At 50.2% G+C, this 11,029-nt stretch overlaps 1 protein-coding gene across 3 annotated transcripts in view; it reads left to right on the top strand.

Moving 5' to 3' along the window:
* Positions 1–379: 379 nt before the first annotated feature.
* Positions 380–11,029, top strand: part of SLC45A4 (solute carrier family 45 member 4) — a 50,403-nt gene continuing 39,753 nt past the window's right edge. The window contains exons 1-2 of one of the 3 annotated variants that reach the window (XM_045050269.1): positions 380–514; positions 4,159–4,830. In XM_045050269.1, the coding sequence (XP_044906204.1) occupies positions 4,593–4,830 (238 nt within the window). In that variant the 5' untranslated portion in view covers positions 380–514; positions 4,159–4,592. The remainder of the gene's footprint in view (positions 515–4,158; positions 4,831–11,029) is intronic. The other 2 variants (XM_045050268.1, XR_002152273.3) reach the window with 2 other exon arrangements.

The following is an 11,029-nucleotide window of genomic DNA, read 5'->3' as shown; positions in this document are numbered from 1 at the left end:
TTTTAAATTATTTTCTGTCATCCCTTAAAAGGCTTATAAAATCCCCAGGGCTTGCAGGAGTGTTTGGCAACAGTGGCTTCGCCAAGTGCTGTCTTGCTGATTAGCAGTTGGGCATTATCTTCAAGGTGTCTAACTGTAAGCCAGGTTAGTCAAACCTTTGAGCGTCCACTGACGTGAGTGGATTTTGTTAGTTCGGCCTCATTTAAACTTACTGGTTGGAAAGCAGCTTTGACTCTGGGAATTTGTGCTAACTTGTGAAGGCATTCCCACCGCGGCTTGAGGATGCTGACGTGGTGAGTCCATAGAGCCGTGAGACGCGGTTGGAGTTTTGTGTTTACTAACTGCTGCTTAAAGTCAAACTAACCGAAGATGCTAACGATATTTGTCATTTTCATCAATATAGATGACAGTGAAGTTGCCTGTGTAAAATCTATTCTTGCCACTTGCCACTGCGTTTGCACGGCTTGAGGAAGGGAAGCCAGCTGTGTTAATGCCTAGACTCCTTGAATGACAGGTAAACCCCACACCACGCTCATGCCATTTCACGCGGGCTTCCCTGAGGCCTGACCCTGGTAGCCGGCCGCCCCAGCCATCTGGGCGCGATGCTCTCCGAGAGCTGGTGCGGGTGGGGGTGGCTTTCCAGTGTATACGGCCCCTAGTGCGTACTGGTCAGCTGGTGGGCTGGCTCTCATTCATTCGTTCATTTATTCATTCGGTCTCTCTGTAACCTCACCGGGCTCCTGCCGTGTGGCCAGGCACAGCGGGAGGTGTGGGGACCTGGGTGGTGGCGTCTTCCGTGGGAGTTTCTCTGTTTCCCCGGGGCCAGGGTGGCTGTGAGAGCTCCTTTCACGAGGGGGTGGGGCCAGTCTTCCGGCGAGGGCCGAGCCGGAGAAGGGTCCCCAGAGATGCTCTCTGAACATATGGTGCAGGGGGGAGGGGGGGCCCGCCGAGGCCAGGTGGGGCTTTCTTTAGAGCTCCCCAGAGAATCGTGTACTCTCGAGGGGAAATAGCTGGAACCCTTCTCCCTGTCCCAGACCGGATCCCAGAGGCCACCTCCTGCTATGGGAGAGTGTGGCTGGAGCCCGCCTGTGCTGGAGTCCCGTCTGCTTTGAGCAGCAACTGATTGGGTCCATAAAGGGGCAGGATGTGGACCTTGCCACATCTGGTCCTGTTGATTGATTCAAAATGTAATAACATAAAGTGTCACGTTTCAGCATTTCTGGAGACTTTTCCCTGTTTAATCATAACCTTAGAACAGTGTTTCTCAGCTTTGACAGAGTTGACGTTTTGGGCTGGATCCTTGTCTGCTGTGGGGCCGTGCTGAGCAGCGTCTCTGGCCCCTACTCAAGTTGTGAGAACCAGCAGTCTGTCCAGACACTGCCTGGTGTCCTCAGCGGCACACGGCTGCCCCCGGTTGAGAACCACTGCCTTAAAACAGCTCAAGTCTGTTCCATATGGAGCGTGGCTTCTAGCTGTTACGGAGACGGCCCCAGCGGACACTGCCTTATCTCAGACGTGGGTGTCGGGACGGCCCCAGCCGTGGGTAGAGGGCACTGGGACGGAGCTAAAGGGTCTCGTGTTTGTAATGAAATCACTAGGATTCATAGAAAACCAATGACTCATTTCTGCCCCCAAAACCCCGGACGGTTTGGGCTTTTACAAAAGCCCAGAGTATGTCTGGACATACTTTCTTCGCATAAAAATCATCTGTCTTATTTGGTGGATGGAATAAGGCATTTAAAATCATTGACCCTATTTTGGCGTAAGAATCACAGGTTGACAAAAGGGTTTCTTTCGTTTTCTTAGGCTGGGAATCGCTCCACAGGTGGGGATAGAGAGTAAGAACAGCAGGTGTTGGTAATTGGGTGTTTTTGTGTTTTTTTTTTAACGTTTATTTATTGTTGAGGGGGGTGGGGAGAGAGACAGACAGACAGAGTGTGAGCGGGGAAGGGGCCAAGAGAGGGGGAGACACAGAATCTGAAGCAGGCTCCAGGCTCCGAGCTGTCGGCACAGAGCCTGACACGGGGCTCAAACTCAGGAACCGCGAGATCATGACCTGAGCTGAAGTCAGATGCTTGACTGACTGAGCCACCCAGACACCCCTTGGCTTGGTAATTGTTAATGTTGGGTGATTTTTTGTTTTCAATATCATTTTGTTTACTTTTTGTGTTAGAAATACTTCCATAGGGGCGGCTGGGTGGCTCAGTTGGTTAAGCAGCTGACTCTTGATTTCGGCTCAGGTCAGGATCTGAAGGTTTGTGAGTTTGAGCCCCAGGTCGGTCTCTGTGCTCACAGCGCAGAACCTACTTTGAATCCTCTGTCTCTCTCTGTCTCTCTGTCTCTCTCCCTCCCTCTCCCATGTGCACTCTTTCTCTCAAAAATAAATAAGTGTTATAAAAATTGAAAAGAAGAGGTTTCATAGTATGTTTTCTAAAAAGGTAGAGGTTAGAAACCGTGGGCTTTTTTTTTTTTTTTTTTAAATTTAGAAACCGTGGTTTTAATGCAGATATTATATGGTAGGGGACACTTAGAAAATTTGCGAGAAGTCTCGAACTCGGGGATCCTCAGTGTGAAGCGTAGTGGCGTTCAGGGGCCGTGAGGGGCACACGTGCAGTCAGGACACACGGACACGCAATGGACGTGCGATCCGCAAGGATGTTGCTGCACGAAGGGGGCCGGGAGGCAGCCCCACAGTGGTGAAGTGGCGGGGAAGAACTTGACCTTGAGGGAGGGCAGCCGGGCCTTGCCCAAGGTTGGGGACCTGCCATCGCCCTGGGGCTCTCTGAGGGGGCACTAAGTGAAAGTGGCCCTTAGTTTCTCATTCCTTCTCGGGGGAAGGGAGAAGGCACTAATTAAGATCATCTTTGGCTATGTGAATAGTAACTAGAAACATTTTTATTTAAACCTTTTGTTGAAAATCTCTGGTAGGATATCAACTCACAGACCTACCTTAATATAAAAAAGACGTGAACACCATTTGTGTGATTGGGGTCCCCTCTCTTTTAAAACTTTTTTAGAGAGTGAGCACACACGTGTGTGTAAGCAGGGGGAGGAGCAGGGGTGGGGGAGAGAGAGAGAGAGAGAGAGAGAGGGAGAGAGAGAATGAATATCTAAAACAGGCACCACGCCCAGTGTGGAGTCTGACATGGGGCTTGATCCCACAGCCCCAGTATCATGACCTGAGCCGAAATCAAGAGTCGAACGCTCAAGCAACTGAGCCACCCAGGCGCCCCCACAGGGTCCCCTTTTTTAATTCACTTCAGATTGAACAGAACCCCAGTTCCTGGAGGCCGGACTCCAGCAGAGTGCATGGGCAGAACTGCCTCCTTAGTCTTGCCTCGCATTTTCCTAAAACCTTTCTAAGGGGAAATTTCGAGTTAAATGCGAGGCAGCCGATGCTTTCTTGTGGTCTGCTCCTCTGGGGAGAGAATGCATCACAAAGCTGGGTTGTAGGGACCAGGGCAGGGTAAGTGCAGGATGGGGTCGGGAGTCCCACACCCCTAGGAAGGTGTGTGGGCCGGGAGTCTGTGAGCCCCCACGTGTGATATTCAGACTTCGGGATGCATGTGCTTTTTTCCTGGAGAGGGGCTGTAACTTTCATTTGATCATCAAAAAGTTTCATGACCCGAAAAGGTTAAAGACCACCGCCGTAGATGGCCCACGCAGCAAGAACTCAGCTGCCTTTGGGTGGACTTTGAATGTCGCCGCTTTAGGTGGCAACCCCCCCGTTCCTGCCGTACCCACCCTCCCGCTTTCCACCTCCTGGCCGGCATCTCCGCTCCTTTTCCAGCCCCCCGGCCTCCCCCGCCCCTCCACCCCCACCGCCGGCCAGTCTGCTGATGGTTGTTGCTGGCCCGGGAGCGGAAGCTGAGCTGCCTTCCTCTGTCTGCTCGTTTTTTTCTGCTCTGGCTTCCCTCTGTTGTCCTGTCTTCATCCTGCCCCGGGATTAGATCCATAGAAGATGTTTCTCTGGGAGCTGGGGTCTGTTTTCTCTGCAGCTGACCCCGAGTAAGCACCAGAGAGCTGCGGCGGTCTGAGGTCGGGGTCTCCCAGGTGGCCGAGGACCAGTCCGTGGAGCGCCTGGCCAGCCAGGGGTGGGAGGCCACGTGGCGGCCGCCCCCGGCTGACTCTCTGGTGGGTTGTTTTCCTCTTTTGCAGATCAACCAGTCACTCGATGGGGAGCAACGGCGGACCACCTTTTTGTGTCACCTTCCCACTTCTCTGTAGCAAGAAAAATCACTTCAGCACCTCTTCAATAATAATGATGAAACTGGTATTAACTGAATGGCAATTATGGATTTTTAACTCTAATTCACAGTAAACCAGCAAGCCATATGTTTAAAATCCAACCAAAAATCATTCTGTTCTGCTGCGTGTCTCACCCGATTGTGAGAAGTGGAGAGATCTCTGTTTGTACAAAGAGGGATATAAGCATCACTTGCCGGAGGAACACAACTGAAGCAGAAGGAGAAGGTGTCCTAATTTATCCTTAAAGATATATGATAGCGTTATTTATATAGATAGAGAAAATATATATATATTAACAAATATATATATATATATACACATATATATATATATTTTTGGTGGTAATGAAAATGGCTCCGCAAAATGCCGACTCAGAATCTATGCAAGTTCAAGACTTACCTGTGCCCCTGCCAGACCTGCAGAAGCCCGGAGGTGCGGACACCCACTACGAGACCATCAGCGAGGGGTCCATAGACCGGATCCCTGTGCGCCTGTGGGTGATGCACGGGGCCGTGATGTTCGGCAGGGAGTTCTGTTACGCCATGGAGACGGCACTGGTCACTCCCATCCTGTTGCAGATTGGTAAGTGCCGTCCGTGCCTGGCCTGGTCCTTCGCGCTGGGCGTCGGCGGTTCGAACACAGGAGCGGATGTCGGCACCCGGAGCTCGCCCCGCGGGCTGGAAAGTGTCGAGAGCCCCGGGAAGCGGCCTCCCGCGCTACGCTTTCCTCAACCCACTCTGGCCGTTTTCCTCCCGGTTTAAACTGCGGCTGGGAGGGGGGTGGTCCTTGGATGCTGAAGTGGACGTACCTGTTGGCAAAGAGGCGGTTGGGCGCTCGAGTGCGTGCAGTCAGCTTTGATACGTGGTAATCTGAGTGAGCCCGTCTCCCTGACGTACCTCCTGCCGCGCCCCCGCCTCCCGGACACGGTCGCCAGCCGTGTGTGTCCTCCGGGGCGAGCGGGGAGCATCTGCCTCTCGCTTGGCTTCCTTCCCGAGAAAGGGGATCTTGTTGCAGGCCGACAAAAGCAAGTGCTTGGAACGAGAGTAACGCGAGAATAACCCCGAATAACATGGTTTTCCGTTGCCATCTTGTTGTGGACTATTTAACTCTGAGTTTCGTGTGGACTTCAGTGGTTGAGTGATGGGCATTTCCAGAAATCCTGGAGTTCGCAGAGTTCCACTCCGCTACGAGGCCTAGTATGAGGAAACAACCCTGGTGTTCCTTGCAGATTACCGCTGGGGTGCCTTAGGCCCTTAGAGTTTTGTCCGTGTTTGGTTTTCCCTGCTGTCTAAGGAAGAGTTCCGGGTGAGGGGTCACGCTGTTTAAAATCCTTGGTTCCTTCCGGGATTCCACGTACGCATAGTGTCTGCTCATTTTGGTTGTTGTAGGAACATTTCTCTCTCCAAACATAATGTTTCTTGTTGGGTGAGCGCTGACCAGGCCCCGCTCCGCAGATCACTTATTCAGGCGCCTGGGTCCAAAGGTGGTGGCGCTTCCTCCCGTTCTGATGGCACCATCGGGGGGGGAACAGACCTCCTCCCCCGTCACAGCGGCGACACTGCCACCGGTGGTGGTTCCCGTCCGCGCCCCTGCGTCCTGGCACGTGCCTAGCATGTTAACTTATTCTCTCAGTAATGAGGTTACCATCCTTCAACACCTTTTTCTCTCTGTAACCCCGGGCTTTCTCTTTCGTCTTTAACAATGTCCTGATGAGGCTTCAGACAAGGCTAAGAGCTTTCCGAGAGTGTGGGGGACGATAGAGCGTGAGTGGACAGTAGAGCGTTCGTCACTCTTGATCTCCTGTCCCTGCATTTGTGCTCTTCATGTTCCTTGGGGGCCCACCGCATGCTGGGACGGACCCTGAGGGTGGACGGGACCCTGAGGGTGCACGGGACACCGCGTCTGTTCTCGAGCTGCCCGCCTCTGGTGGTGGTGGTGGTGGTGGTGGTGGTGGTGGAGGTGGGGAAGTGGCCAGATAGTTGACAGGGCTGTGAGCAGGAGGGAGCAGGGTGACTGCAGACCCTCACGGGGGTTGCTCAGCTCGCAGGGGCTGGCACGGAAGGCCCGTCAGTGCCGGGGGGCGGGGGGGGGGATCTGGGTAGACGGTGTGGACAGCAAGCAGAGGGCGCTTGGAAGGGAGGGGTCTTGGCAGGTTTAAGACACCGGAAGACTGGCTTTGTGGCCAGATCTCGGGGGAGTCCAGTGGCCATTAATTTTACCTGACATTTATTTTGTCCCTTCAGTATGCGAGGACTTGGGTTTGGCCCACAGTTGAGGTCATCTCTAGGTGGGTTGGTTGCAAGCAGAAATCGAGTGTCCTCACACTCTGTTTCCAGACGGCCTCTAGACCATCGGAAGCTCTGGGTACTGAGAACTAAGTTGTTCTGTGAGTACAGATTTGGGGTTGTTATTCCCAGTTTCTTCGTGGTAGGTTATGTGTCCTACGGCTTAGAACCCCGGCACTGACTTCTCCGTGGAATGTTCACTTGACAGGCTGTGGCTCTCCCATTTCTGTACAACTTAGCACATTTCATCGTTTGGGCTTGAGTATTTAATGTGCTATGGGAGACCTGCATCAGTTTTGGATAATCTGGGGTAATAAACACACTTCTTACTGTTTACATCATACGTCTTCTGTGCATTAACGGCAGCTTTTAAAAGTTGTAGGTGTGTCTGCTGAGTGCAAACCTCTGGAGATGATGACTGTCCAGGGTAGGGGAGAGTGAGAGGGGCCTGTGCTGACCCCCAGCACACCCCGGGACTCGTTCGGGAGGAGAGCGTGGCTGGGGGATGCAGGGGATCTTCACAGGTGGAAGGAATGGTTCTTCGTGAGTTGTTCTTAGCTGGGCTGACACGGAGTCCAGAAACGAGGCCCGACTGACTTCTCAGGGTTGGGCTTTCCACTGAGGGGCAACATAGTGATCACAGTTTTCTCTGATTCAAGTCTGAGTTTCTTAAAAAGTTGTCTGCCATGTGCAGAGGTACGGTGTTTATTATTGGATTCTATGTAACGACAGCTATCGAAGCCGATATCAAAACAGTCGCGTTCTTCCACTCTAAGTGGATGATTTAACCCACCCGATCCACGTTTGCGGTTGTGGAACTACCTGTGAAGACCAGGTGTGTTTTCATCACCCCGAAGGGCCCCCGGCGGCCCTTACATCCACCCACTCCCAGCCACCATCAGTCTGCCGCTGGCACAGGTTAGCTCTCTTTGGAGTCCCGTCCACATGGGATCAGGGTATATAGTCTGGTGCCTGTCGGGTAGCATAATGCTCCTGTGATTGATTCGCGAGGCTTCCTGCAGGAATGCGGGCTCCGTTCCCGGGATGGACACACCCGCTTTTGTCTATCCACTCATCGCCGATGCACATTTTTGGGTTGTTTCCATTTGGAGACGGTCGTAACTAAAGCTGCTCCGAGCATTCGCCTGCAGGTCTTTGTGTGGACGCGTGGTTCATTTCTCCTGAGCAGGCCTGGGCACGGGGCCCTCGGGTCATGTGGCCGGGCAGGTTTGCTTTTATAGGAAAAGACCATTCCCCACCTGTTTCTTCACCTCCCTGACAGCATTTGCATTTCCCAAACGAATACTGATGTTAAGTGTCTTATTGGGTATTCATGAAATCATTTTTTAAAAATGGTTTTAAACTAGTTTTTGAGAGAGAGACAGAACACAAGTGGGGGAGGGCAGAGAGAGAGGGAGACCCAGAATCCGAAGCAGGCTCCAGGCTCCGAGCTGTCAGCACAGGGCCCGATGCGGGGCTCGAACTCACGGACCGGGGGATCAGGACCCTGGCCGGAGTCAGATGCCCAACTGGCTGAGCCACCCAGGTGCCCCTACTGAGTATTCATTTATCCTCTTAGGTGAATGGTGTGTTCAGACTCTTTCTGATATTTTAGTTGGGGTTTTTGTCTCATTGTGTTAAAAGAGTTCTTTCTGCATAATTGATAAAAATCCTTTGTCAGGCAGGTGTTTGCAAATGTTTTCCCCCAGCCTGTGGTTTCCCTTTCATCGTCCTAATGGTATCTTAAAAGCAAAAGTTTTTAATTTAGATGAAGCTTGGTATATCAACTATTTGTATTTTATTTTTTTTGTTTTAACTAAGAAATCTGTGCCTGACCCAAGGGCATACTGATTTTCTCTTAGGTTTTCTTCTGGATGTTTGCTTTATAGTTTCAGCTCTCACAGTTAGGTCACTTAGCCATTTTGAGTTAATTTTTGTGTATGGTAGGAGTTGACGGGCCCCCCTTCACTTTGGTAAATGGAAATCCAGTTCTTCCAGCACCATTTGTGAAAAAGACTGTCCTTTCCCATTGAATTCCATGGCACCTTTGTTGACAACTAACTGCTTACATATGTATGTGTGAGTCTATTTCTAGACTCTTCATCCTGGGCCGATGGTCTGTTTGTCTTTCCTCAATACCATAGTGCCTTAATTACTGTGGCTTTATAGTACATCTTGAAATTGGGTGATATAGGTTCTCTGACTTTATCCTTTATTCTTATTTATTTATTTATTTAAAATGCTTATTATATTTGAGAAAGAGAGAGCTTGCAACTGGGGGAAGGGCAGAGAGAGGAGGAGACAGGTTCCCAAGCAGGCTCTGTGCTGACAGCTGAGAGCCCACAGTGCCGGGCTGAGACTCAAGAACCGTGAGATCATGATGGGAGCTAAAGTTGGATGCTTACTGGACTAAGCCACCCAGGTGCTCCGAGAGAGAGAATCTTAACCAGGCTCCACATTCAGCGCAGAGCCCAGTTCAGGGCTTGATCCCATGACCTGGGGATCCTGACCTGCGCTGAAATCAGGAGTCCATGCCCAACCAACTGAGCCACCCAGGCACCCCTTAATTTTCATTTGTAATTGTAAATCACTACATACAGAAATATAAAAACTTTTTTTTTAAAGTATGTTCCATGCCCAATGTGGGGCTTGAACTCACAACCCTGAGATCAAGAGTTTGATGCTGTACCAATTGGGCCACCCAGCTACCCCCTCCCCCCCAAATTTTTATATTGGGTTTGTATCCTTAGTAAACTCACTTATTAGTTGGAGTGGCTTTTAATGTCTGCAAGGTCTGTAGTGATGTTCCTTTTTGCTTGATAATGATAATTTGTATCTTCTCTTTATTTGGTTACGTTGGTTACAGATGGGTCAATGTTATCTTTTCAGAAACTCAGCTTTTTATTTCATTGATTTCTCTATTGTTTGTCCATTTCCTATTTTATTAATTTATGTTCTTCATTTTTTCTTCTGCATACTTTGGTTTTAATTTACTCTCTTTCTGGGTTCTTAAGGTCAAGCTTAACACATTGTTTTTTAAATTTCTCCTTCCCGGGGTGCCTGGGTGGCTCAGTCGGTTAAGCGTCCGACTTTGGCTCTGGTCATGAACTCGTGGTTTGTGAGTTTGAGCCCCGCGTCGGGCTCTGTGCTGACAGCTCAGATCTGGAGCCTGCTTCGGATTCTGTGTCTCCCTGTCTCTCTGTTCCTCCCCTGCTCGTGCTGTCTCTCTGTCTCTCTTAAAAATAAAGAATTTTAAAAAATTAAAAAAAAATAAATTTCTCCTTCCCAATAAAATCATTTCTAATAAGTCACTTGTTAGAAATGATCTTATTTATAATCACTAAATTTGCAGAGAGGGCTCAGGAGGAGTGTAAATGGGATCCCAAAGCCCCGGGGTACCTGCAATGGTCAGTAGACTCTGAGATGGCCCCCAGTGGCGCCCCCCCCCCCCCCCCCCACCAGCCTGGTTTCCTTGGCCTGGTGTAATCTCCTCCTCTTGAGGTTTTTCTTTTAACCAATAGAATATGGCAACAATGAGTGGATGTCCCCTCTGCAACTAGATCACAAAAGAGTGTGGCTTCTGTCTGGTCAGAAGGCCGGTTCCTTTGCCCTTGTGGCTTGTCTACTTTGCTGAATCACTGTTCTCAGCAAGATTTATGTGGCCAGGAACCGAGGGAGTCTCTAGCTAACAGCCAGCGAGGACTAAAGGCTCTAGGTCCCAGAGCCTGCAAGGAACTGAATGCTTGTGTAAGTCAAGCAGGTGAGCATAGCAGCCGATCTCCCCCTCCCAACCCTCCAAGCCCTGAGACAGCTGTGGCCGTGGGAGAGACCCTGAGCCAGACCACCCAGCCGAGCCGTGCCCGGGTTCCTGACCCTCAGAAACTGAGATAGCAAATGTTCTCGGCCGCTGTATGGCACGTGATTTGTTACGAGCCAATAGCTAACCAGGATGTGGGCTCTGTTAAGGTTTTTGACTACAGTGTTTCACCCCTTTCAGTTTAGAACACTTAGTGTATATATATGTGTGTATATATATATATATATATATATATATTTTTTTTTTTTTTTAAGATTTTATACTTAAGTAATCTTTACACCCCACGTGGGGCTCAAACTCACAACCTTGAGATCAAGAGTCTCACACTCCACGCTGAGCCAGCCAGGCGCCCCTAGAACATTTAGTATTTTCCCCATTACCTCTAAAGCACTCTTCATGCGAGACAGTGTGTAAGTGCTTTGGAAGAAATGTGCTTGTAGTGATAAATATCTTGACACAGAAGCTTACGTTCTAATTGGCGTTTTAAAATATCAGATGATGGCAAATCTTTCATAAGGTTGATTTCCCGAACTCTGAGGACTTCCCCTGGAAGATCATTGGAAACTGTGAGAAGTAAGTGAGTTCATAAAACTTGGGGAGAAAGTGGTTTTCGTCCAGGAGCAGCTAATTGAGGGTGTGGTCATTCCTCTTTGGCAGCTTTCTGAGGTTGTTAAGCTGG

Source organism: Felis catus, chromosome F2, assembly GCF_018350175.1.
Source record: "Felis catus isolate Fca126 chromosome F2, F.catus_Fca126_mat1.0, whole genome shotgun sequence".
NCBI classification, from domain to species: Eukaryota; Metazoa; Chordata; class Mammalia; order Carnivora; family Felidae; genus Felis; species Felis catus.
Note: the sequence above shows the minus strand (reverse complement) of the source record. Positions and strands in the feature narration are given on the sequence as shown.